The 27,066-nt window shown below is 46.2% G+C and overlaps 1 protein-coding gene across 1 annotated transcript in view; it reads right to left on the bottom strand.

The window, feature by feature from the left end:
* The window catches only part of LOC115145606 (F-box/WD repeat-containing protein 7), a 219,576-nt gene that overhangs the window by 17,411 nt on the left and 175,099 nt on the right, over positions 1 to 27,066 (bottom strand). The window contains 6 exon segments of the mRNA XM_065024899.1: positions 1,676 to 1,789; positions 2,995 to 3,134; positions 3,384 to 3,507; positions 8,085 to 8,219; positions 12,762 to 12,903; positions 15,222 to 15,304. Of these exon segments, the coding sequence (XP_064880971.1) occupies positions 1,676 to 1,789; positions 2,995 to 3,134; positions 3,384 to 3,507; positions 8,085 to 8,219; positions 12,762 to 12,903; positions 15,222 to 15,304 (738 nt within the window).

Below are 27,066 nucleotides of genomic sequence, written 5' to 3'. Positions count from 1 at the left end.
GCTCAAATTACTTCAGTCCCGACTTCAACAAACAAGAGCAAACTAACTCACCTGGCCCAAGCGAAGATGGTCTCTAGATTCTTTCAAACTGATTTAGGATCAGCTCACCTTTCTACAGCTCTGACCTCGACTGTCATAATGAAATGAACAAATCTGGCACAGGAACAGCTGGTTGGGGCATAAAAGGCAACCAACCACACGGCAGGGAGGGAGGGGTGGAGGCGGTGTTTGTGGATCCAGCCCAGGCGCATCGTGGGACGTGGGAAAAGAATGGCCTCGGGCCAGCCTGCTGGGTTACGATGACTAATCACGCACACACATGTTCTGACCTCTGTCTTCACAGCATGGTGTGAGCAAGTCACTGCAGCATTAACCTGAGAGTTACAAGTCATCCGGATGGACATTACCCTAATGGTGGTGGTGTGAAGAGAGACAATCCGCATGGCTTCACTATCAGATGCCCTTGGTACTGATCTGTTCACATCAGCACAACGCTGAGAGAGACCGACAGACTGTATAATCACTGCTTGGCTGAGTGCCCAATGCAATCAAAAGGGAGGAAGCTTTTCTGCTATAAGGCATGACACTTTCAGTGTTTCAGTGTTTCATGCACCTGGGCACCACTGACACATTCAGAGTGTATTTGTAATTGTCCATGCAAGGATAGAACGTCTGAAACTTTTTGTTTAAGAACCTTAGTCGTTCTCCTTGCACTTTAAAAAGCCAGAGAGCTTTGTCCTAAAGGAGAAATGTCATTAAGAGCTCCAGTGAAAATGGAGTCGGCGAAGACCAGGGAAGAGGTGATTTACAATACTCCCTGAGCCTCCCTACCTCTTGCTCTCCCTCTCTCAGTGAGGCCCACACCAACGCCACCATTTTAGTAGACCCTATAAACCAGCAACACAAGGTCCGCACAATGGCTAAGGCTCAATCTCCAATGGTACCCTGTCCCCTATGTAGTGCACTACTTTTGACCAGGGCCCATAAGTGTCTGGTCAAAAGTAGTGCACCACATAGAGAATAGGGTGACATTTGGGACAAAAACTACATGCAGGAGGAGGAAGAGAGAACAAAATGGATTCCAGACAATATGCTGCAGTATTGCAGGACAAGTGGTGTTACGTGCCAATGTTGAATGATGTCACTAATCAATTGCAATCTGGTCAGGGTCTCAGGGAGATTCTGGAGCATCAAGCAGTATCATTTGTGTAAAATCACCAGTATGCAGTATACTGTAGCCTTTGCATTTGAGTAAACCTTAAATGCAAAAATCAATACAAACCCTTGATCATGAATCTGAGGTATTGAGTGAAGACATTTAAATAGCATGTGGATTGACTTCCTGCTAACATGCTTCATTACAGATCAATGAGACGGTAATGAGAAATAGACCAGCTGTAATGTGTTCCTTCAGAACAGGAACTCATTACAATGTGTATTGTATTCCACATAACACTGAGATGCAGTGGGATGGAACAACCCATGAGACTTAGAGACACTATCACTTTTTAAACTCCTATTCATAATCTCCAGAACCAAACCATACCAATCTACATATCAGTACCATACCAGTCTACAACTGAGACCACGGCGATTTTCTGCAGTCTGTAGTCAAAAGGGTTTGGACTAGTTTCAATGTGGGGGTTGGAGAGCGAGGGATGAGTGACAGTCCTACCTTTCCCGTGACAGCCGACCAGACCTTGAGCGAGTTGTCGTCAGAGCCGCTGACGATGCGGTTACCACAGAACTGGAGGCAGGTGATAACATGGTCATCATGACCCTTAAGCACCTAGAGAGGACGGAGGGATGGAGAGGAGAAGAGGGAGGGAAGGAGAGAGAGATGGATGACAGGGAGGGAGGAAGGGAGGGATGGAGAGAAGAGAACGGGAAGAGAGATGGATACGGCGGAGAAGGAGAGGACGGAGTGAGGGAGAATAAGATAAAATGTCAAGAACCCAACAGGAACAATGACAAGGCTGTATTTCTCCAGACATCAAAGACTTGAGGTAAATGTCACGACGGCGCTTTGCAGGTGTACAGAGACCCCCGTTCAAAAAAGACTTGTGAGTGTGTGTGTTTAAACTCAGAACTGCCGACTCGGCGAATGACAGAGCGCGTTACAGACGGAGTGTGAAGAGCAAGCGCCGTAACCACGGTTACGTCAGCCATTCCTTCTCGTCACAATAGGACCCGAGGGCTTTTGAAATGAGCCATACGAGGCATATTAGGAAGATCACTCTCTCTTGCTAGTCAAGCTCAATTTAAACTCTGAAAACAGGAGAGGCCGAAACACTCAAGAAACAGCAGGTTGATGTAGAAGTAGAATTGAGGTCATGTCGAGCTCTAGAGAAGAACTACCATAAAAAAAACTATCCATAAGAACTGTCATTACCAAAATCTTTAGGAGAGTTAGAGAACTGACCCACCTATGGCTTCTAATAAAACCCAGCATAAGAGCCTTATCGACTTGGACGCCTGATCTAATTCAAAGCCGCTTTATATAAAATCCATACGAGTCTCAAGGGAGTGTTAAGATATAATGAAAGCGTCTAATAAGGAACGAAGAAAGGCTTTAGATTCTAAGTTTTATACAAAACCACCAACTCCAAAGTTGAGAACGGAAGCAGAGTTAAATACTGTGGGCTAATGATGAACGCAAATAAAATTATCTATATTATAAACTGGGTGGTTTCAGCCCTAAATGTTGATTGGCCGACAGCTGTGATATATCAGACTGCATACCACGGGTATAACAAAACATGCATTTTTACATTGGTAATCAGTTTATAATAGCAATAAGGCACCTTGAGGGTTTGTGGTATATGGCCAATATACTACAGCTAAGGGCTGTATCCAGGCACTCCGCGTTGCGTTGTGCATAAGAACAGCCCTTAGCCGTGGTAAATTGGCCGTATACCACAAACCCCCGACGTGCCTTATTGCTTAATTCTATAAAATGTTGAGAATAAGGGGAAGCAAAGAGAAAATGTCTACCTTGGGTGATCGGAGGTCTCCTCTCCTCCAGTTGGTGTCTATCCTATGCTGCCTGATGTATGCACACTTCCAGGGGCTGTGGGTGAAGCCCGGCTTGGTGACTTTCCTCTTCTTGAAGGCTAGAGGCTCATCAATGCCTGCTTGTGGAGAGATGAGAGGAGAGGAGCAGTGTCAGTCCGAGACTGCGTCAGAACACAGAATATCTACCGTTTGCTCAGGCCATTGTCAATCTAGCCTGACCATTGTTCAAGATTGATCATATTGGTCAATGCTGGTGTCAATCATGGTCTGAAACTACTTCAGCCTGTTCCTTTCAGGCCAGTGCTTGTGCCTGTCATGCCCGTATACCGGTTCAGTGATTCCTATTGGCTAAGTGCGTCTAGACTGACCCTCCTCCCGGCACTTCTCCCTCCAGAGGAGGTTGTCCTCAGCCAGGATCCTCCAGTAACGACAGGTCTGAGCGGCCTGCAGCAGGTCCTTGGGCTCAAGGAACGACAGCACGTACAGGGCCAACTGACGGAGGAGGGGAAGGATGGAGGGACGGAGAGAGAGAGGAGGAGAGAAGGTTATTTTACAGCGTAAGGGCGTTGCCGTGGTTGAGTGGGTGTTCTGGGTCTAGTTGACCAACCCCACACCTCCTAAAATACCCGTGCTCTACAACTCAAACATACCTCATCCCCAAGCCATTATTGACGATCCAGAGCAATTGAGAGCGTTTGAAAGTGTTTCATCGATGCAGCACAGCAGAACCCCTGATTGTGTATTGAGTTGGTTACATAACAGGGTACTACAGGGTGTCTTCGTCTTACTACGTGTCTCAGTCTCATCCATATATGGATACCACTGAACTGCCCCCAGGGTTTGTTCTGTTGCTGCTTCTTTACTCTGCCTAGTGCCTACCACACCCTATCACACTCCAGCCTGAGAGACGGAGAGAAAACAGAGAAAAGAGCGAGAGAAGAAAGAGAGAAAAAAAGAGCGAGAGAAACGAGACAGAGAAAAGAGAGAGAAGAGAAACGAGAGAAGGAGAAAAGAGAGGAGAAAAGAGAGAAGGAGAAGAGAAAAGAGAGAGAAGAGAAAAGAGAGAGAAGAGAAAAGAGAGAGAAGGAGAAACGAGAGAGAAAGAGAGAAAAAGAGAGGAGAGAACAAATGGGAAGCAAAGCAGAAACAGCTAAATGGGAAGAAACAAGGTAGCAGTGAGAGGGAGCAAGACAGGCTGCCTGAGGCTCCAACCTCTTTTAAACAAGGTAACAGTGAGGGAGCAGGACAGGCTGTCTAAGGCTCCAATCTCTGCTAAACAAAGTAACAGTGAGAGGGAGCAAGACAGGCTGCCTGAGGCTCCAACCTCTGCTAAACAAGGTAACAGTGAGAGGGAGCAAGACAGGCTGCCTGAGGCTCCAACCTCTGCTAAACAAGGTAACAGTGAGGGAGCAAGACAAGTTGCCTCATGCTCCAACCTTTGCTAAACAAACAGTCTGAAGGGGCTTGGCAACTGGAGCAAGCTGAGGGGAGGCTATTTAGACCATTATGGAACATTCCAGACTACTTCCCACACATCTCCCTTCACTCACTCCCTCCCCCATTACAGATGATTCCACACCTTGCCTTTCTCTCCCCTCTTCCCCTCCCCGTCCAGACCTCCCTCACACCTGACAGACAGGAGGCAGGTGCCAGACTGAGACAGTCACTCTGATAAGGACCTCTCTGAGGAGTGACAGGAGGCTGTTTAAGATAGATCCCCTGAGACCATAGAGTCCTGAACAGAGACACATTGGCCCGGTGTTATTAGTCCCCAGTTTGAGCGAAGGGTGACACACCCACCGAAAGGTGCCATTAAGGCTTTTTCCAATGAGTTAAGTGGAGATAAGACAGCTCAGGGAGCCTTCAGTTTTCACCTCTTTGGGCAACAGGGATGGATGGGAGAGTGCAGTTGGGGGAGTTAGGTGGTTCTCACTTCTTTAGGAGGTAGAAAAGCAAGTGGGTAGAGAGGTGTTAGAAAGAGAGAGAGAGGGGGTGAGAGAGAGAGAGAGACGGGGTTAGAAAGAGAGAGAAGGGGTTAGAGAGGAAGACAGGGTTAGAAAGAGAGAGGGGGTTAGAAAGAGAGAAGGGGTTAGAGAGAGGGAGAGAGAGGCAGAAGGGGTTAGAGAGAGGGAGAGAGAGGCAGAAGGGGTTAGAGAGAGGGAGAGAGAGGCAGAAGGGGTTAGAGAGAGGGAGAGAGAGGCAGAAGGGGTTAGAGAGAGGGAGAGAGAGGCAGAAGGGGTTAGAGAGAGGAGAGAGAGGCAGAAGGGGTTAGAGAGAGGGAGAGAGAGGCAGAAGGGGTTAGAGAGAGGGAGAGAGAGGCAGAAGGGGTTAGAGAGAGGGAGAGAGAGGCAGAAGGGGTTAGAGAGAGGGAGAGAGAGGCAGAAGGGGTTAGAGAGAGGGAGAGAGAGGCAGAAGGGGTTAGAGAGAGGGAGAGAGAGGCAGAAGGGGTTAGAGAGAGGGAGAGAGAGGCAGAAGGGGTTAGAGAGAGGGAGAGAGAGGCAGAAGGGGTTAGAGAGAGGGAGAGAGAGGAAGAAGGGGTTAGAGAGAGGGAGAGAGAGGAAGAAGGGGTTAGAGAGAGGGAGAGAGAGGAAGAAGGGGTTAGAGAGAGAGAGAAGGAAGAAGGGGTTAGAGAGAGGGAGAGAGGGAAGGGGTTAGAGAGAGAAAGAAGGGGTTAGAAAGAGAGAAAGAAGGGGTTAGAAAGAGAGGAAGTTAGAAAGAGAGAGGAAGTTAGAAAGAGAGAGAGGGTAAGTTAGAAAGAGAGAGAGGGTAAGTTAGAAAGAGAGAGAGGGTAAGTTAGAAAGAGAGAGGGGGTTAGAAAGAGAGAGGGGTTAGAAAGAGAGAGGGGGTTAGAAAGAGAGAGGGGTTAGAAAGAGAGAGGGGGTTAGAAAGAGAGAGGGGGTTAGAAAGAGAGAGAGGGGTTAGAGAGAGAGAGAGGGGTTAGAGAGAGAGAGGGGGTTAGAGAGAGAGAGGGGGTTAGAGAGGGAGAGGGGGTTAGAGAGAGGGGGTTAGAGAGAGAGGGGGTTAGAGAGAGAGGGGGTTAGAGAGAGAGAGGGGTTAGAGAGAGAGGGGTTAGAGAGAGAGAGGGGGTTAGAAAGAGAGAGGGGGTTAGAAAGAGAGAGGGGGTTAGAAAGAGAGAGGGGGTTAGAAAGAGAGAGAAGGGGTTAGAGAGAGGGAGAGAGAGAAGGGGTTAGAGAGAGGGAGAGAGAGGAAGAAGGGGTTAGAGAGAGAGAGAGAGAGAGAGGGGTTAGAGAGAGAGGGGGGTTAGAGAGAGAGGGGGTTAGAGAGAGGGGGGGTTAGAAAGAGAGAGGGGGGTTAGAAAGAGAGAGGGGGTTAGAAAGAGAGAGAAGGGGTTAGAGAGAGGGAGAGAGAGGAAGAAGGGGTTAGAGAGAGAGGAGAGAGAGGAAGAAGGGGTTAGAGAGAGGGAGAGAGAGGAAGAAGGGGTTAAAGATAGAGAGAGAAAGAAGGGGTTAGAGAGAGAGAGAGAGAGAGGGGTTAGAGAGAGGGGTTAGAGAGAGAGAGAGAGAGAGAGAGGGTTAGAGAGAGAAAGAAGGGGTTAGAGAGAGAGGGGGTTAGAGAGAGAGAGAGAGAGAGAGAGAGAGAGAGAGGTTAGAGAGAGAGAGAGAGAGAGGTTAGAGAGAGAGAGAGAAGGTTAGAGAGAGAGAGAGAGAGAGAGAGGGTTAGAGAGAGAGAGAGAGGGTTAGAGAGAGAGAGTTAGAGAGAGGGTTAGAGAGAGAGAGGTTAGAAGAGAGAGAGAGGGTTAGAAAGAGAGAGAAGGGGTTAGAAAGAGAGAGAAGGGGTTAGAAAGAGAGAGAAGGGGTTAGAAAGAGAGAGAAGGGGTTAGAAAGAGAGAGAGGGGGTTAGAAAGAGAGAGAGGGGGTTAGAAAGAGAGAGAGGGGTTTAGAAAGAGAGAGAGGGGTTAGAGAGAGAGAGGGGTTAGAGAGAGAGAGAGAGAGAGGGAGAGAGAGGGGAGAGAGAGAGGGAGAGAGAGAGAGGGAGAGAGAGAGAGGAGAGAGAGAGAGAGAAGGGGTTAGAGAGAGAGGGAGGGGGTTAGAGAGAGAGGGAGGGGGTTAGAGAGAGAGAGAGAAGGGGTTAGAGAGAGGGGGGGGTTAGAGAGGAAGACGGGGTTAGAGAGGAAGACGGGGTTAGAGAGAGAGAAGGGGTTAGAGAGAGAGAGGGGGTTAGAAAGAGAGAGAAGGGGTTAGAGAGAGAGAGAGAAGGGGTTAGAAAGAGAGAGAAGGGGTTAGAGAGAGAGAGAAGGGGTTAGAGAGAGAGAGAAGGGGTTAGAAAGAGAGAGAAGGGGTTAGAAAGAGAGAGAGGGGTTAGAAAGAGAGAGAGGGGTTAGAAAGAGAGAGGGGGTTAGAAAAGAGAGAGAGGGGGTTAGAGAGAGAGAGGGGTTAGAAAGAGAGAAGGGGTTAGAGAGAGAGAGAGGGGGTTAGAAAGAGAGAAGGGGTTAGAGAGAGAGAGGGGTTAGAAAGAGAGAAGGGGTTAGAGAGAGAGAGGGGTTAGAGAGAGAGAGGGGGTTAGAAAGAGAGAAGGGGTTAGAGAGAGAGAGGGGGTTAGAAAGAGAGAGAAGGGGCAGAGAGAGAGAGAGAGGGTTAGAAAGAGAGAGAAGGGGCAGAGAGAGAGAGAGGAAGAAGGGGTTAGAGAGAGAGAGAGAGGGGGGTTAGAGAGAGAGAGGGGGGTTAGAGAGAGAGAGGGGGTTAGAGAGAGAGAGAAGGGGTTAGAAAGAGAGAGAAGGGGTTAGGGGAGTTAGGAAGAGGGGTTAGAAAGAGAAGGGGTTAGAAAGAGAGAGAAGGGGTTAGAAAGAGAGAGAAGGGGTTAGAAAGAGAGAGAAGGGGTTAGAAAGAGAGAGAAGGGGTTAGAACGAGAGAGAGAGAGAGAAAGAAGGGGTTAGAACGAGAGAGAGAGAGAAAGAAGGGGTTAGAACGAGAGAGAGAGAGAGAGAAGGGGTTAGAACGAGAGAGAGAGAGAGAGAGAGAGAGAGAGAGAGAGAGAGAGAGAGAGGAAGAAGGGGTTAGAACGAGAGAGGGAGGAGGAGGGGTTAGAAAGAACTATAAAGGGGTTGTCACCTCTTTGGGCAGCAGGGAGATGAAGTCGCGTTGGAACTGCGGCTCAATGACCTGCATCATGTGTTTGACATGCGTGGGCTCACAGCTGTCGATCAACTCATCCAGCGCCATGAGCTTCTCTGGGCCACTCCAGCTCTGAAAAGCACACAGGAGGACGAGGGAGAGCAGGGTTAGATGGGATGTGTCGATGGTACACTACTCCAGCTGTGGAATACACAGGACCGGTCAGGAGAGAAGTACATGGAAAGGACTTTATGTGTTGGTTGTGTTGATGGTACTTGATTGTAAAATAAGTTGTTTTTAGTGTGTGTTGCGTTGAATTGGCATACAAGGGTGCTTGCTAGAAGTGTGGTGGAATGTAAAAGTGTTTGAAGCCAATTTGCATAGGTGTAGAAGTGTGTATATTTGCCAAAGCATACACTATATATACAAAAGTATATGGACACCCCTTCAAGTTAGTGGATTTGGGTATTTCAGCCACACCCGCTGCTGACAGGTGTATAAAATCGAGAACACAGCCATGCAATCTCCATAGATGAACACTGGCAGTAGAATGGGCTGACTGAAGAGCTGTGACTTAACGTGGCACATTGTCATAGGATGCCACCTTCCCAACAAGTCAGTTAGTAAAATTTCTGCCCTGATAGAGCTGCCTCGGTCAACTGTAAGTTCTGTTATTGTGAATTGGAAACATCTAGGAGCAACAACGGCTCAGCTGCAAAGTGGTAGGCCACACAAGCGCACAGAACGGGACGGCTGAGTGCTGAGGCACGTAGTGTGTAAAAATAGTCTGTTCTTAGTTGCAACACTCTCTACAGAGTTCCAAACTGCCTCTGGAAGCAACGTCAGCACAAGAACTGTTCGTCGGGAGCTTCATGAAATGGGTTTCCATGGCCAAGCAGCTGCACACAAGCCTAAGATCACCATGCGCAATGCCAAGAATCGTCTGGAGTGGTGTAAAGCTTGCTGCCATTGGAGCAGTGGAAATGCGTTCACTAGTGATGAATCACACTTCACTATCTGGCAGTCCGACAGACAAATCTGGGTTTGGAAGATGTCAGGAGAGCACCACCTGCCCCAATGCATAGTGCCAACTGTAAAGTTTGGTGGAGGAGGAATAATGGTCTGGGACTGTTTTTCATGGCTAGGAATCCCTTAGTTCCAGTGAAGGGAAATCTTAACACTACAGCATACAATGACATCCGGAACGATACTGTGCTTCCAACTTTGTGGCAGTTTGGGGAAGGCCATTTCCTGTTTCAGCATGACAGAGAAATGGTTAGTCGAGATCGATGTGGAAGAATTTGACTGGCCTGCACAGAGCACTGACCTCAACCCCATCGAACACCTTCGGGATGAATTGGAACGCCGACTGCGAGCCAGGCCTAATCGCCCAACAACCTCACGAATGCTGTTGTGGCTAAATCTAAACAAGTCCCCGCAGCAATGTTTCCGACATGTAGTGGAAAGCCTTCCTAGAAGGGTGGAGGCTGTTATAGCAGCAAAGGAGGGAGCAACGCCATATTAATGCTCATGATTTTGGAATGAAATGTTTGACGAGCAGGTGTCCACATACTTTTGGTCATGTGTACGCAAGTGAATAACACATTCCCTCAACAGAAGCCAGTTAGCCCAAGGCACCTCGCCGCTAACTACACCGGCAACAGGCACATTAAAAGCCTGGCCTTCATCAGCACTGTTATTACCTAGCTATGCTCCGTCGGGGATTTCTCCTGGCTGAATATTCAGCACCACTCACAGCCTGAAGCTCAAAGCCAAACTGTTGAGCTTAGCTAGCAAAGGCTGTAGTTGTAACTAGACCAAGTGTCTAGATGCTGGGGCCAACGTTGTTTTCCCTTTGGGAGAGCGCTCAAATGTAACACAGTGATTATAAGAGAGAAGGATGGAGGTGGGAAAGCATTGGGCATGTAAAGCATCTGTAATTTGGCAGTTAGACTGACGCCACCGGAGGAGCTGGCTGTGTTGGTAGTTAGGAAGGTAATCAGGGAGTTGGGTTCAAAGCAGTACTCCTCGAACCAGGGCAAAGGGTTGGATTACTGAATGGTTACTCAGCGCTGGCTGGCAGGCGACTTAACACCCATTGGTTATGCCTCTGGGAATTAGCTTTCTGGGTAGAAACACCGCTAGCTACAAAGCTTGCTTATGCTTGGCGGGTAAAGCACCGAATTAAGGCACTGATTACAAAGCATGGGTCAGTCAACCCTGGTTTTCAACCAGACGACATAACACCATGTTTCTTTCCAATGTTATAACATTTGGATAGCATTATCGTCTGGCTATACTCATCTTCAAACCTCTTAAAGAGGATTCATTGAATTTCTCTCTCACTCCACAGGAAGCACAAAAGGGGCTGAGCATGCCAGGACAGGAAAGAGAATGTACAGAATGCACATTGTGGGTTTAGCTGCGTCTAATACGGGCTGTCAGATGAAAGGCAAAAATGGGACCATAGCAGGTGAACTACGTCAATAGTCTCTCTCTCACGCTCTCCCGCTCTGTCAAAAACCCACACACAGAGGGCGAGTTCTCACATGGACAAACTATTTCACAGGATTAGTGTTTTTTTGGGAACGATTAAGCGATAAATGCAATGTTACAATATTTGACAACGGATGTCTGACTGAATTGTTTGATGCCGTGCCATGTCCCGGAGAGACAGGTACTGATCTTACAGGTAGTTGTTGCAGAAGTAAACAGAGCGGAAAAGCCCGACCTTGAACGCAACATTGTTCTAAACAGCTGCGGAATCTTAACATCCTGAAGTAAGACTTACAGGCATCCAATTGTTAAATGAACTTGGCCTGACATCTCTATGCTGCAGTCTGGCTTCTGTGGCTGTAAATCGCTACAGGATGGGATTACATTTCACAATAGCAGTAAACTGGTTTATTCACCAAACAGAGACGTGAAGAAAGTTAATCACCGCAATATTAGCAGAAAGATGTTGCCGACAGGAATGTTATTAGCAAATTGCCATTTTTCGGTTAGGCAGCCATTACCTTCAGAGAATGCTTTGAAAACGGCACTAAAGCTCTAATTTCTTTCCTGTTTATTTCCCCAAACATTTGGCCTTTATGACTGGCAAAGTCAATACAGCCACAAAGCCTGCTGTAAAAAAACTACAGCGAATAAGGCAGCAGCATTACAGCGAGTTGGTTGCCAAGTCAAATAAACTCAGCATTGTTCCCATTTCGGATGAAAGGGATGCTTACTGACGATGATTTTGATATTAACAAAATGCTGGAAACAAATCGCCGATGTCTGAGCACTCGTCATCATTATGGAGTTGCCTCAACACAACAAGGCTTTTACTGCCCTAACAAAAAGCAGAGAAGGAACAATTACGGCCGTGCCTGAAATGGCACCCTATTCCCTATATAATAAACTATTTCTGACCTGAGGCACTACAGGAAGTACCTGAAAGACAAAAGGATTTCTCTATCGACTATTGGCTGTGACGTTAGAACTCGACCATAGGCTAATATGTCATTCGAAGCTGACTGGCCTAAAATACGATGTGGCTTTGAAAGGATTACCTGAACAAAGATCACATCTGTTCAACTGTTGACATAGTATACATCGGGCGTTGGCTGCACAAATACAATATTGGAGCCTGTATTCTAAACTAATTCCTATCCCATACTACAGTGCATATGGTAATGTGAGGGCCAAAACATAAAGGCAGCAATTACCTTCAAGGCTTGAGGAAACATTGATCGGGCGCAGCATCAGCTTTTTGATGAGCTCTCACTCCGGGGCCTCGAAGGAAGACACTCAGGGGAGGGGGGATGGGGGGGACATATGTAACAAAGGAGTTGGGAGGAACTCTGGAGCAACTAGGAACTACCTACTTAATTAGCTACTTAGTTAGAACCATCACTCCTCAGGGAGCAGAGGCCAATTAGGAACTGAGAGCTAGGGGGCAGGAACTAACTCACCTGAAATGACCACTAGGAAGGGGAGGATGGACGTGACAGGGAGACATTGGAGGAGCGAAGGGGGAACTAACTTCACCTGAAATGACCACTAGGAAGGGGAGGATGGACGTGACAGGGAGACATTGGAGGAGCGAAGGGGGAACTAACTCACCTGAAATGACCACTAGGAAGGGGAGGATGGACGTGACAGGGAGACATTGGAGGAGCGAAGGGGGAACTAACTTCACCTGAAATGACCACTAGGAAGGGGAGGATGGACAGGGAGACATTGAGGAGCGGGAGACACTTCACCTGGATGACCACTAGGAAGGGGAATGGGGGGAACTAACATTCACCTGAAACTCACCTGAAATGACCACTAGGAAGGGGAGGATGGACGTGACAGGGAGACATTGGAGGAGCGAAGGGGGAACTAACTCACCTGAAATGACCACTAGGAAGGGGAGGATGGACGTGACAGGGAGACATTGGAGGAGCGAAGGGGGAACTAACTCACCTGAAATGACCACTAGGAAGGGGAGGATGGACGTGACAGGGAGACATTGGAGGAGCGAAGGGGGAACTAACTCACCTGAAATGACCACTAGGAAGGGGAGGATGGACGTGACAGGGAGACATTGGAGGAGAGGGGAACTAACTTCACCTGAAATGACCACTAGGAAGGGGAGGATGGACGTGACAGGGAGACATTGGAGGAGCGAAGGGGGAACTAACTCACCTGAAATGTCCGGAGCCATTCCTGGAGACCTGTGGGAGAAGGGATGGAGGTGATACGCCGCCTCTGCTGCCCCTGACCGTTAGCTGTCCTGATGTGCCCAAACGTGGTGGGGGTGGCTGGGTAGGGGACCAGCCCTGTAGCACTGTGGGGAGAAATATGGAGAGATGAGGAGGGAGCAAGTAAGAACGCAGGAATTATTTATTTTTTTCACCACAAGAAAAAGATAACCAGACTACACTGAAGAAAAACTATTTCTCCTGTTCTTCTGAGGAGAAGGATGAGGGTTATATTGATAGCGAGGAACACGGAGGTCATTATGAATAGTTTCAAATGCGGGCAAAGTGCAGGTGCTGCAGCAGTAGCAGCTTCTGCAGATATCTTCCACTCCGCTCACTAATTACAATAGCAGTGAGGAATACACAAGTTGGGTGGATGGACAAGCAAACAACAGATACTAATGAGAGAAACAACCCTGGGTCTCTGCCAAGAGGAGACTTGACTGGGTTTCTATAGCTGGGGTGTATTCATTAGTGCACACCGTAGCAAACCATTTTGCAATGAAAACAGAGTGATCTATTTGGGCATTCAGGTAGGATCCTACCTGTTTGATTTAGTTTGTTTCATAGTGAATACACCCTGCTCTCTTCTCAATGCAACAGTTTCTCTGGAATTGAACTGAAACCAAGTTCACATTCACTAGGCACGAAACGGGAAGGTACTACCTCAACGTCAATTAAGAAACGTTCAATAAAATGTTCCGTTGCTAAATGATTCAGTACGCCGTGCATGAATAAATACGAGCCTGATCTCTTCCAGAGTGTTTCTCTGGAACTGAAAACAGCTGTTTATTCCCATGTTTCCATCATCATTAATCAACTAAATGCATCTGTACACAAGCTTGATTCAATTTGGTTTGGGTTACTAACTTGTTTTTATTCAACTAAAAATATTTTAAAAATCGACTTGATTTAGGGGAAAGAGAACTGCTATTGAGATGCAGATCAATTCTGGAATGTGAATTTTAGGGGGATTTCTGTGCGCCTCTCGCCCTGAGACTTCAAAGTGCACATAGTTCCAAAGAATTAAGTTCAATGTCAACCCCCCCAAAGGGAAGCCACGAGGCGTGCGCCCATTCGGTACTAGCCAAACGCCACACCAACCATTCAGCAGTTCCTCACACCATTCTGCTTAGCGACAGAAGTACGGGGTAAGAGAGAGAGGTCTGTTTCATAACGGGTTTATTTTTAACGGGATTGAGAGCTAGACCAACGTGTGGCAATTACAAGGCTGCAGAAGCAGCACAGTGCTGCCAGTGAGTGAGGCAGCAGTGCTTCGTCAGGGTCCTCAGGAAGGCATGAAGTACACTTTAATGGGCAAGGAACACGCTGCGGTGAGCACTTCTTATGAGGATTATGTCTTAGTGTGAATAACTACATAATATTCTGACTTACAGGGACAACGGGGGCTGCCTGCTGGATCCTGTCTGTGATACAACAGAACTGGGTCAGGGTTTCTTTACCATTTGCATTGCTGGGTCTACTGGGTAGGAAGGCTAAATCTATTGGTTAACTGGTAGGAACAGGGGGTTGGTTCTTCATCTTGGATACTGGATAACAGGGTAGGGGGATGGGAACGGGGGTTGGTTCTTCATCTTGGATACTGGATAACAGGGTAGGGGGATGGGAACGGGGAGGTTGGTTCTTCATCTTGGATACTGGATAACAGGGTAGGGGGGATGGGAACGGGGGGGGGGTTGGTTCTTCATCTTGGATACTGGATAACAGGGTAGGGGGATGGGAACGGGGGGGGGGTTGGTTCTTCATCTTGGATACTGGATAACAGGGTAGGGGAGATGGGAACGGGGGGTTGGTTCTTCATCTTGGATACTGGATAACAGGGTAGGGGAGATGGGGGGGGGGGGGGGTTGGTTCTTCATCTTGGACACTGGATAACAGGGTAGGGGGGGAGATGGGAATCTTGGATACTGGGGGGGGTTTGGTTCTTCATCTTGGATACTGGATAACAGGGTAGGGAGATGGGAACGGGGGGGTTGGTTCTTCATCTTGGATACTGGATAACAGGGTAGGGAGATGGGAACGGGGGGGGTTGGTTCTTCATCTTGGATACTGGATAACAGGGTAGGGGAGATGGGAACGGGGGGGTTGGTTCTTCATCTTGGATACTGGATAACAGGGTAGGGGAGATGGGAACGGGGGGTTGGTTCTTCATCTTGGATACTGGATAACAGGGTAGGGGGATGGGAACGGGGGGGTTGGTTCTTCATCTTGGATACTGGATAACAGGGTAGGGGAGATGGGACAGGGTAGGGGATGGGGGGGGGTTGGTTCTTCATCTTGGATACTGGATAACAGGGTAGGGGGATGGGAACGGGGGTTGGTTCTTCATCTTGGATACTGGATAACAGGGTAGGGGAGATGGGAACCGGGGGGGGTTCTTTACCTTGGATACTCGGAGCCTTTGCAGGGCTTTTTTCCTGAAGGGAAAGATCGGACCTCTGGGCCATGGTCCAACTTTCTCTTCATCTGCAAAACAAGGGAGGTGAAAGGAGAAGAGATGTTAGGAGGCAGTAGAGCGAGACAGACACCACAGAGGTACACCCTTGTGTGCACGTTCCTCCGTTCTTGCACCCCTCTATAAGAAAATAATGACAGGGCCCAAAACTAAAAACCTCCCTGCAGCAACCTAACATTTGGTGAAAGATGAGACATGGCTGGAGTGTAAATGATAATTGCTGCCTCACTCTCCAGATGACTTCTCAAAGACAGAAGATATGAGTCATCTCTGCCATTAACATCTACAGGCTGTACTCCTGAGGAGAACGAAGCAGCGCCTCACTTTGAGAACAGGGAAAGAACGATTGTTGTTGAGTAACTGGTATTGCAAACAAACGCTGACTTGAATGCTTTTGAGGCTCACAGCAGGAAAGCACTGACTGTTTACTTCAGAAAATGATTTGAACACAACTGTAGTTATTTTTGTGCACACGGCACAGATCCTCACAAGAATAAAACTAAATGCAGATAGAGTTCTCTTGCCTTGCCATGGGGACCAACCATTTCCACGTGAACAAACGTAAATTATGAACAAGAAGCCAAAGGGTCCCTACTTATTCAGGCTATAGATAAAAAGACAAAGAATTTTGAAGTTCCAGTCATTCTCAATGCAGACGATGGCGCTGGCTCCAGCTGAGAGAAAGAACAGGGTGAGGTGTGGTAGAGGTTGGCTCTAACTGAAAGACATTTTATGATTTATTTTTATTAGGATCCCCATGAGCCAAAGCCAAATGAAAGGCAGGGCTGAGGTGTGGTAGTTTAAAAAATTTTTTTTTACACTGATGAGCTTCACTCCAATAGGTTACATTCCATACTGAGAGCCTCTGACAGGCGTGAGAGATTCCCCCCAAAAAGAGCAGGGGACACAAACACACACACACTCACTGAAACAATCATTTGGGAGCAGCTATATGCTACAGGATGGGCAATGACTGCACCCTTCGCTAGAAAGAATACCTTGATGAGAATAGCTCGATCTATACATGGGTGGTTCAAGGGAAACCATACACACAACCTCTGCTGCCTCAGTGGGTGCATAGTCAGAGCCTGGATAATGAACATCTAAAACAGAAAGGCCTCAGCATCCATCACACACCGAGCCCAAAATTACATTTGAATAAAACTATTTTTGGGGACGTACTTGTACAGCGAGTCTCAAATGGATTTGTATGCACTTGGTGAATTGAATACCCGGTTAGGGAGGAGCACTGGGGGGTTTCAAAAGACAAAGCCTCTTTCGTGTTGTGTTCGCTTTACTCCACTTTGGTAGTGTCTGTGACTGGTACATCGTGACATAAACAGACATTTAGCCTATTTTTATATAGGACGTTAACCCAAATACATGCAATTTCCAGCACAAAGACCACACTGGACTATAACAGCAGACCAAGAATACCTATTAACTATTCATGTCTTCATGTCACTGCACTCTGACCGTCGGGACTCACACATGCATGGAACACTAGCTAGATGCACGGAGATGGACAGAAACTACGCCAAGGACAAGTTAAGAATGCTAAATATTTCATTTGTTGGCGATTCTGGAGCCACAGAAAAATAGATAATATAGCCTGCAATGTGGCTATAGAACTGCAATGAGGTCTGTATGGAGGGAGGCCTACTTTTTAACTTATTAGCTGGGGATGTAGCCTAGTTGATTGGAGGACCAAACAACGATACTGATATCAAAGACTATTGATTATAGTTGAATTTCCACCAGATCACTTGGCGCTGAGTGTGTATGTGTGTGTGTGTGTGTGGTGGTCTAACTGAGCTGAGGGAAGTGGTTCTGGTTTCTCTTTCTTGTGAAGAGCTGGCTGGGTTTTGATTAGGGGCCCCGTAGTGGGATGGTTAACAGCGCATTGACGAGACAGTCGGGTCAGACCAAGAACTGTTCAAATAAATGAAAGCCATCTCCCTGAGATGGAGGACTACGAGGAGACAAAAGAATCAGAATCATTGAGTAGAGATTTTGATGGGATGCACTGCAGAGAAGGCAATGAAAAGGGATTCTGGAAGAGAAATGTCAATTAAAACAATTCTAGAATAACATTCCAAATGTTGGTGAAGAACAGAAGATTTATCATCAATGTGTTTTCCATCTAGTTAAAATGTTCTCACTCGAGGAAGCAGTTGGGTTTTTATAAGATATTCTCTGTTTGATAGGGGATTCATTCTCAACCCCAATCCCTTGTTCCCCAAGGAATAACCTCACTGCAATGGCAGTTCAAGTACTAGGGAGAGTAGGGGGGTGTGTGTGTGTGTGTGTGTGTGTGTGTGTGTGTGTGTGTGTGCACGGGGTACAGGGGTAGTGGCTGACGAGGGAATCTCCCAAGTGCAGGCGTTGAAAACACATTAGAGTGCAACAACCAGCCTCTTGTAATTCAGCCGTGGGAAAAGGTAACCGAAGACGAGACGGAGAATGTTGTTTGTAGACAGCTACTAATCAGTCACTCTGTGTCTCACACCTCTGACCTCCCTAACTGTGAGAAGGAGGAGGAGGAGAGCTGGATAGAGAGATAAGGACATTTTGAAAAGCAGCGAGAGAGCGTGAGAGAGAATGAAAGAGTACGTCATAAGATCTGAGGAAATCATTCTCTTATTATAAACTGGGTGGTGAATGAATGCCGATTGGCTGGCAGCAGTGGTATATCAGACCATATATACCACGGTTATGACAAAACATTTATTTTTTACTGCTCTAAATACGTTGGTAACCAGTTTATAATAGACAAAATAAAGATTAGCTCCCAGTTGGTCGAAAAGACAGATAAACCAACTGTAATGTGTTATTACTCATTGAAATGTAAACCTTCTGAAAATATAACTAATTGGAATAACGTTCTCCATGCACGCCACAGTTATTCAATTACCATGTCTAGCAGCCATGAAATCATTTCAAGATATCCATTGGAGAAACAAATAGAATTGGGACATAACTAGAAAGAGATGGGGCATCCGTAACATCCATTTGCACGGAACAGATAGCAAAGGGACCTATTGCTTTCAGAGAAATTAAAGTCAAACTGGATTTTCTATGAGGCTTTGAAAAAACAGCCAGTCTCCCCCTCTGTGCCTGTGGAGGGTTAAAACAGAAGATTCTTACAAGACAACACTGAGCGCTACCTTCCCTACAGAGTAGAACACGCTCCCTATAACAGCAGCTGAGTGGATGGCAGAGAAAGAGCATCTAGGCATGAAATTATACGACTGTAGAATAGTCGATTGAATGTGAGAGAATATGAAATGAGAGGAAGAGTCGGCTACTCACTGAGAAGAATTTGCTACAACAGGAGCACACAGCGAATGACAGCAAAAATATAATTTAGGTATGAAATTACAGCCTCCTACTTGATACCTCTTGAAATGGAAATAATAAACAGAAAGGCTCATTATCATATTTTAAATCCTATCTGAATAGGAGGTGGGAAACGCCTTGCCTGGCTGAACAAACAGTCCACATTTTAATCCCACTAATTAAAAACCTGAAATGCATCCAAACCCAGCAGCCCAGTCAATTTGACTAGCCGGCACTTTTCTCCTTGGATTTTGTGCAAATGAATTTGAAGTGATTACCCAATTTGTTTACATAATATGATCCACTATAAATCATCAACAGCTGCACGTTCCCTTTCGTAGTTTCGGGAGGACGTGCCGAAACTGTTTAACGGTAACCGATGGTGGACACTGACACAGGAGGTGTGGGATGTTCCGCTGCCCGGTAACAGACGTTATTCAGAGTTTCCGGTGTGCTCAGTTCATACCGGTTGATTGCCTCTCATAAGGGCTCGCTTTCCACACAGCCAAGATATTAAGCGGATCAGCAACCGCATTCGTCAATGTTATCCGCACTTGAAACCGTAATCGCTTTTAAGAGACGCTGTGATGTTGGTTGCAGCAAACGACTTGCAGTCTTTCAACCTCATCACCAAAGTCTATGACAAACTCCACCACAATAAAGCGTGCATTTCTGGATGACAATCTATGATGGATAAAAATCTGTCATAAAGGTTGTTTTGCCTTATACACAGCAGTCTGACACAGTGACCCATAATTTGTTCTTGAAGTCTCAAGCAAGTCTACAGTGTAAGGAATATAGTCTCTTCTTCAACAGGCAATTCAACAGACACAAATCAGATAGCCTACAGGTAACTATGCAGTGAGACACTTGGCAACACAAGATGCCCACAACTGCATATGTAATAGCCTCATGCATAACACATAGGCAGACCAAGGGAAATATTTGGAATAGGAAACAGAATAGCTACAACCTAACCTAAAAGTATTGATTAAAAAAAACATTGCTCACTATAACCTGGAAATGGAGGTTATATTCTATGCAAAAATGGGAGGAAAAGTCCCATATTCTGAATGTCTGGTTTTGCATCCTCCATAAACACATCAAAAAACAAAGTATCTAGTCTAATCATTCGCTTTGATGTTAAAGCACTCTATGTGGGTAAATAATGTAGCATTGTAGCCTATTGGTTAATATGCCGTGATGCAAAGGAACACACTGCTCACACGGTCAGTGTGACACGCAAGTGCAGTTAATTGATGGGCAGATAGGCTGGGTCACCGCGTTTTCAACAACGGGCGTAATCCATGGTAGAGGAATGAATGCTCATTGCTCAAATATTATAGTGGGAAAATATGAAGCTACGACCGCAAACCTCACGTGTAATTATTATGCAATAGGCCTATACATAAAACCCAATGTATTTCATAAGCAATATTTATTTATTCTGTTGCCGACCTCCCTGTACCCTGAATGTCATAACAATGAAAACGAGAACCGATGTGCTCAGTATGAATCTCAGTCATTCTAAAATATGAATCAAATGGGCTATGATATGAGCCCCGCATCATTTCCCTGCTGTTCCCGTTCCATCCTCTGCAGTACCTGCCCATACAATCTGCTGATGTATACACAGTGGCGCGTCATTTTCGGCCATTCAATTCGCAACGAGCAGAAAATTATTTCCCAGGCGCTTGGTCAATATGTCAATCATGCAACGATATGACAGAAAGATTGTGCGGCATGATGATGCATACAGACGTAGAAAGCCTACTCACTTTATAGAAAATCATCTTTAAAGTGCCGTAGAAACCCATGTTTGGTAATCCGGCTGTGGGTTCCTTTTCCTTCACTGCGAATCGTTGAATCCCCAATATGACAGAGTGGTAGAATCGCAGCGCAAAGGGGAGCAAGGGCAGGGTGCTCGCGGGTAGATCCGTGACAATCTCTGATGTGGACATGCTCGAGCACGTCACCGAACGGGCGTGCGTGCTTGACGGTAGGTGTAGTAGATTTCTCGGTATGGAATTAGCTCCGTCCGTGCCACACTGATTGATTTTTCTCAGTAACGATTCAAATACAGAACTATGGAGCTAGTAGGCTCTCACTACCGATTGCCCCACAGGACTGCACGAGCGAGGATAATGAGCAAGGAGAGAGATGATAAAAAGGGGAAGTTGCAACTCGGGCGAAAGGGGAGGAGTGGCTAGGGGAGAAAGGGGAGGGCCATGCCCTCTTCAGAGCCTTCACAACGCTAGTTTCTGCGTAGAGCTCGGATGACATTTTCCCCGGCAGTGAGGAGGCGAATGGTGCAGTCCAACAATAAACAGTATGCGCAGAGCATCAATTATTGGTGCGAATACACAGCAGCCAGGCAGGAAAAGGGAGGAGGGAATCACGGATGTGACTAGATGGAGTACAGCTACGACCGGACGTGACTTTTCCTAGCAGGTTGAGAGAGGTGTTTCACTAACCTTAACCTAATTCCCCTAACCTGCCATGTTAATTATTCCAACCTGCTGTGTAGTAAATTCTCCTAACCTGCTATGAAAAAGTCACTTTCCGATCATACCACAGAGTCAACCCCCTCACTTGTTGCAGTCCACCCACACACCCCATGGTATGGCAGCAGTGGCACCGCTAATGTTCTTTCCCCATCACTGGGCAGGAGGTATTTATCACAACTTGCTTTGAATAGGATTTTCTGTATAATCAGTGCTCTGTTTAGGGCAGTCAGACAAATTACATCCCGAAAAGTGAGAAACTAATATAAATATTAGAGGGAGAATATGATATTGAATAAACAAAAAAATGTATTTAATATTTCAGCCCATGCATAATAAACACATAACATTCATATATTATATTCCACACTTCATTCAGCCCCGGGATAAAGAGAAATCCATTATTCTCTAGTCGGCAGCGGTACACAATATGCACTTCAGGTGCAGCACCTGATTTACACACAAAATGAACGCTAATTCCTTTTCAATATGGGCAAAAACAATGATGGGCCTTTGTTAACATAACTAGAACATAGGTGATGGCTTCACAACTGGGAAAGGGCTATCAAATGCAAATGTAAATTATACTGCTGTCGAGGGGAAATAAAACAACTCTGAAACTACTGGTTTGGGTCCAAAACAAAACAAAGTCACAGCTGAACAAACTAATCAATAATAATGGTTGAGGTGAATAAACATTGTTAAAAGAAAATACTTAATCGTATTTGTCACCTCCAAGGTAAGAGGGAAGCTTTTCACAGGGCTATCCAGCTATCTGGTAAACAAATCCTGCACTGGCAGGTAGCTAGCTCGGCTATTGTTATTCAAATAAGGTCTTGTGTAGAAAATAAATACACATGAAAAGCCCTTTCGCTTACGTTGATCAATTTAGACAAATGGGAAACTAGTCTGGGGATCTTGCATTAGGTCTGCAAACACCTGCAAGGTAAAAGCAACTAGCCTGCAACTAGCCTGCAACTAGCCTGCAACTAGCCTCCAACTAGCCTCCAACTAGCCTCCAACTAGCCTCCAACTAGCCTCCAACTAGCCTCCAACTAGCCTGCAACTAGCCTGCAACTAGCCTGCAACTAGCCTGCAACTAGCCTGCAACTAGCCTCCAACTAGCCTGCAACTAGCCTGCAACTAGCCTCCATAGGGGCCGATTCATAAAAAAGGCTGTTGCAGTGCCCATATTTCCTATTGAGAGTGTCATTGGCAACATGGGAGGTGCGTTGTTTTATTATCTTGTTAGAACATCTCTTTAGACATCTGTAAGCACACTACCGGTGAAGCAAACATACGGTCACATTCTAGAAATCCAGCTTTGTGCTTTGAAGCCCTAGTGTCAGTCGAGGTTGAGTGATTAAAAAAACCCATCCATTTCCCTCTCATCAACACCTTGGAGATTCCCTAAAAACACACCACATCGATTCAGCTACGACCGGAAGTTACTTTTTCATAGCAGGTTAGGAGAATTTACGCAGCAGATTAAGAGAATTAGGTTAAGGTTAGAAAAGTTTTTTTTGTTATACTTTTGTTTTTATCCTGTGATGTTTATTGTGTAGTTTGTTTTTATTTTCATTGTTCTTTATCAGTGTTTTTTCCTGTGAAGCGTGTTGCGTTGCATTCATGTCTGAAATGTGCTATATAAATAAAAGCTGGATTATGATTTGATTAGGGTTAGCAAAAATACTCTTAAACTGCTACGAAAAGTCACTTCCAGGGGGGCTCCCGAGTGGCGCAGCGGTCTAAGGCACTGCATCTCAGTGCTAGAGGCATCTCTACAGACCCTGGTTTGATTCCAGGCTGTATCACAACCGGCTGTGATTGGGAGTCCCATAGAGTGACGCACAATTGGCCTAGCGTCGCCCGCGTTAGGGTTTGGCCGGGGTAGGACATCATTGTAAATAACCATTTGTTCTTAACCGACTTGCCTAGTTAAATAAAAAAATCCAGTCGTAGATGTATTGAAGTGGCATGTTTTTTTAGGGAGCCTCTCAAACAGAAACAAACTTTTCAACCAAGATCCCGATGACACACTGGGCGTAAATATATATTTTGATTGCAATTGTTCCCGAATGAGTGAGTGAGCGTTCATGTGCAAAGCATTAGCATTTCAATTGTTATAATTATCAACTGTAGTGACTTCTCAGGTGACCCCCACTCCCCTTTTGTCTAACAAGCTGCCATGCCGGTTTAGCCCACTAGGGCACATTCTCCTATCATTTCTTGTAACCATATTTACTTTGTTTGTTTATGCATTTCTGTGAATTACTTACTAAATAAATGATTTAAGACAATTGATGTATGGATGACTCATAGTGAAGACTGGGTTCGTGCAGGTAACCAACAATTTACTAATTACAGAGAATATTTGATAAAAACTATACGTCTTCAGTTTAATGATAACAAAGACAACACATGTATGACACAAACTACTTTTAAAGGGGACAATTGAGGCCTTTGAGAGAGACCTGCTCCCCATGTAATCTAGTGTTGGAGGCATTAAAGGTGGCCAGGTGCAGTATAACTAAGATAGTCTGGAGCTCTCCCTGCACTGGAAATCTTTCCTCATTTGTTTTTGTTGCCACAGCAACACCAAGCAGCACACCGAGATGGTGTGTGTGTGTGTGTTGGATCCTCTTGAGAACAACCCCCCCGCTGCCCAACCTTGACACATTACGTTGGAATGCGTGGAACGTGAGAGCGGTGGCGCCCCCAGCCTTTGAAGAGCCTGTGACCTCTTGTTGCGCCCCTTCTGCCGCTCGGTAAAGCATTAACATCCAGTGGCGCTAGGCTCTTACCCCACAAAACCTCTTAAAAACCCTCCAGACATTGGGCTTCCACAAAACAGGTGTCCTCCGAAGTACACTCATATCTCAGCCTGGTCCGTGTTTTGTCTTCTCGTCTTTAAGTGATAGACCTCTGTGAGAGAGACCGACAGATCTCTCTCTCTCTATAGATATATTTCTATATCTAGATATAGATCTATCCATCTATCTATATAGAGAGCGATATATAGAGACAGAGAGAGTAGCGAGAGCGAGAAGGCTATGATGAATGGTTCTGTGTTGGAATATATATTGGGAACTAGAATGGAGAATGTAGTAAAATTACTATCTTGTAACAGCGCAGTGGTATGTCTGGAGGGCAAATGCAAATGATCGGTTCCCTTTATGTCTCTCTCTCTCTCTCTCTCTCTCGTATGGCGCTTCCTACGCAAACCGTAGGCTACAGCATGTGGATGTATGGATTTCTATGGCAGTGTTTCAGCCAACAGAATAGAAATTAGCTTATGAGTTTTCAGGAAAAATTGACTTTTTTATGTACGTGATACTGCAGTATTTAAAAAGAAAAAGGAACTGCAGAACTGATTCACAGAATTCATCATTCTTCATGAGGTTTCATTAAATAAAGGGTAGAAAGTGAAAAGTGAAGGGACTTAACCCTCTCTATAGGTGGATTAGATGGACTTAGACATTGAGCTTTTCAAAGGCAACAGATAGCCAGGGTATTTTCCCACCTCAAGCTATAGGAGAATGGCCTCCTTGATCAAATGTTTCAACGTGGGGCCTTGTTGAACTTGAAGCAGCAAATACGTCTTGGGCAGTGGTGCGTCGCTGAATAACCGCCGTGTCATTGTCCTGGCGGTGACAAAATAGGGGACCGTCGATCTCAATGGACGCTCACCGAGAGAGCAATAGCAGGGTGCACTCCAACCAGACAGATGACATGCGATCGACGGACAGCGACGGGGAGAGGTGTGACAAATAGAACCTTGGTCCATCAGTGCAGCATTCCATTCTGGGGAACTATTGGGGAATTATTCTGAATAATGACATCTGCCTGTGGCTGCTTGGGGCCATTAGCATAACAGCCTTTAGCCACCCACGCGACTGCAACCCCCGAGAGTCCAGGCCTCTATTGGGGTCAGGTCAACGAGGAAATTAAAGTGAGGAGGGTTGACATCTCCTATTGTGACATCACGAGAGTTCCATGGGAAATGATATGGACAGAACAGAGGATAGAAGGGCAATGTCCATTACTGCCAATCACACGCTGTTAAGAGTCAAATAGTAACTTAACCTGGACCCAAGGTTGTTCTCAGGCTTGATATCTGGCAGGCTGAAAGTCTGGGAAGCCCATCGGAAATTCCAGAGAGACCAATAGTCTCCAGTACAGTGAGTTTTGGAGAGGAGAAAGTGTACAAAACTCTGCACTATGGAGAACAAAAGTTTAATGACAAAGACAACCTACTGGCTAGGGTGCGTGCACGCACATACACACACACACAATAAAGCCCAAGACACCAGGGGCGACTGGGTGTGCTATGGACCCGTGATAATAACACCATAAATTACTGTGGCAAAACTAATATCGAGCTTTATTAGTTGTTTATCCACCATCAGGATTTAAAATGGAACTTTCTATTTCCCTGCTGAAAGCCATTGAAGGTCAGACTTCACAATAACACCACGAGGCATTCCCACTTCCTGGAAGGAATACTTAATAAGTAAATAAGAAATCAAACCGCTGACTAAAGACTTTGATATTTTTCTGCCCCGGGGTTCAAGTGAGAAGAGAGACGTCGGACGTCACTGTGACATTTATCTAACCAACTGTGCCTCTCTTTGGATTACAACCGAGAGAAACGGAACTAAATCCCTGGCTGACAAAAAGGTCACCTGGATTATTTTCCTAATCGAAAGAAACCAGTGCTTTATCTATTAGCAGGAAGTAGGTAGCAGGCTCGTGTTTAACTTCCAGCAGCACTGTTGGGAAAAAGTATATCTGGGTGGTGGGCTCCTGCAGTTTCTCAGTGGATGGGGGGCTAGAGGCTTCTTCCTGACACCCCAACTGGAGCTTCTGGGGTGGGCCAGGCACGGCACCTCCCAGCTATGGAGGCCCGGCCAGATCTGAGAACAGCAACCATCGCTTACCTCGTATTTTCACACTGCCTACTGATATAGTATATCACTGATCTGTGACCTGCCTTTAGAGAGGGACTTCAAATGAACATGGGGGAAGAGGAAGCTGTTGACCTTGTCGAGTAGAGCGAATAAATCAGACAGCAGGAAGTGTTGTGTCCTTTAAGGATGGGTTGAATTAACCCTTTGGCACTGAACTACAGAGAAGCTGACACACACACACACACACACACACACACACACACATACAGAGTTAGAAAGCCAAACACAAGTACTCCCTCTTGGATTCTTCAAAGCCAGTCTTGACCTTTACCCATAGTCAATTAATACAGAGATGTTCTGCTAGCTACGAACGGCAGCTATAAACAAGATCAGTCAGAGCATGACTTATGTACCAGACAGCCACGCAGGAAAACAATGTCAGGGCTTGATATGTTTCTGAGAGCATTTATAGAACATCGTTATATGATTTAGCTGCAGGCCTGTACCATGAACAGGGAACTTACTGACACTGACACTCCAATAACGCAGTGAATATTACCCCTCTGTCCCATCCCTACTGTGTTGCGGTTTAGCATGTTTTGCATTTACCTCATCAATATTCCACATGGACATGAACACGGAGAGAAGAGGGTTACAGAACTGGCAGCCATAAGCCAGGTGAAACTTGGCCTGCGCGGGTGTCAACATTTACAGAGGAACGGATAAACCCCCTTTAATTATTCAAAAGTGCCACTCCACAGCCCAGATTAGGCAGAACGAGCCAAATTGCTAAAAAGCAGCGGTGGTTTGCTGGCTGTTGGCTCTGGGTGTCTGGATGAGCTAGTTGGAGGAGGAGGAGTGTGATGAGCCCAACTGTGTCTGGGTTACCTTTGACCTTCCTGGGTCTCTGGGTTCTGCCCAGTGCTCAATAGGGGACCATAGCTCCACCTCCTTTTTTCACATCACACATTTTTCAGATCTCAACCTCTCCTAACCACAGTCCTACAACACCCCACCTCT

The sequence above is a fragment of the Oncorhynchus nerka genome, linkage group LG11, assembly GCF_034236695.1.
Source record: "Oncorhynchus nerka isolate Pitt River linkage group LG11, Oner_Uvic_2.0, whole genome shotgun sequence".
NCBI lineage: Eukaryota > Metazoa > Chordata > Actinopteri > Salmoniformes > Salmonidae > Oncorhynchus > Oncorhynchus nerka.
This window is presented reverse-complemented; position numbering and strand designations above follow the sequence as displayed.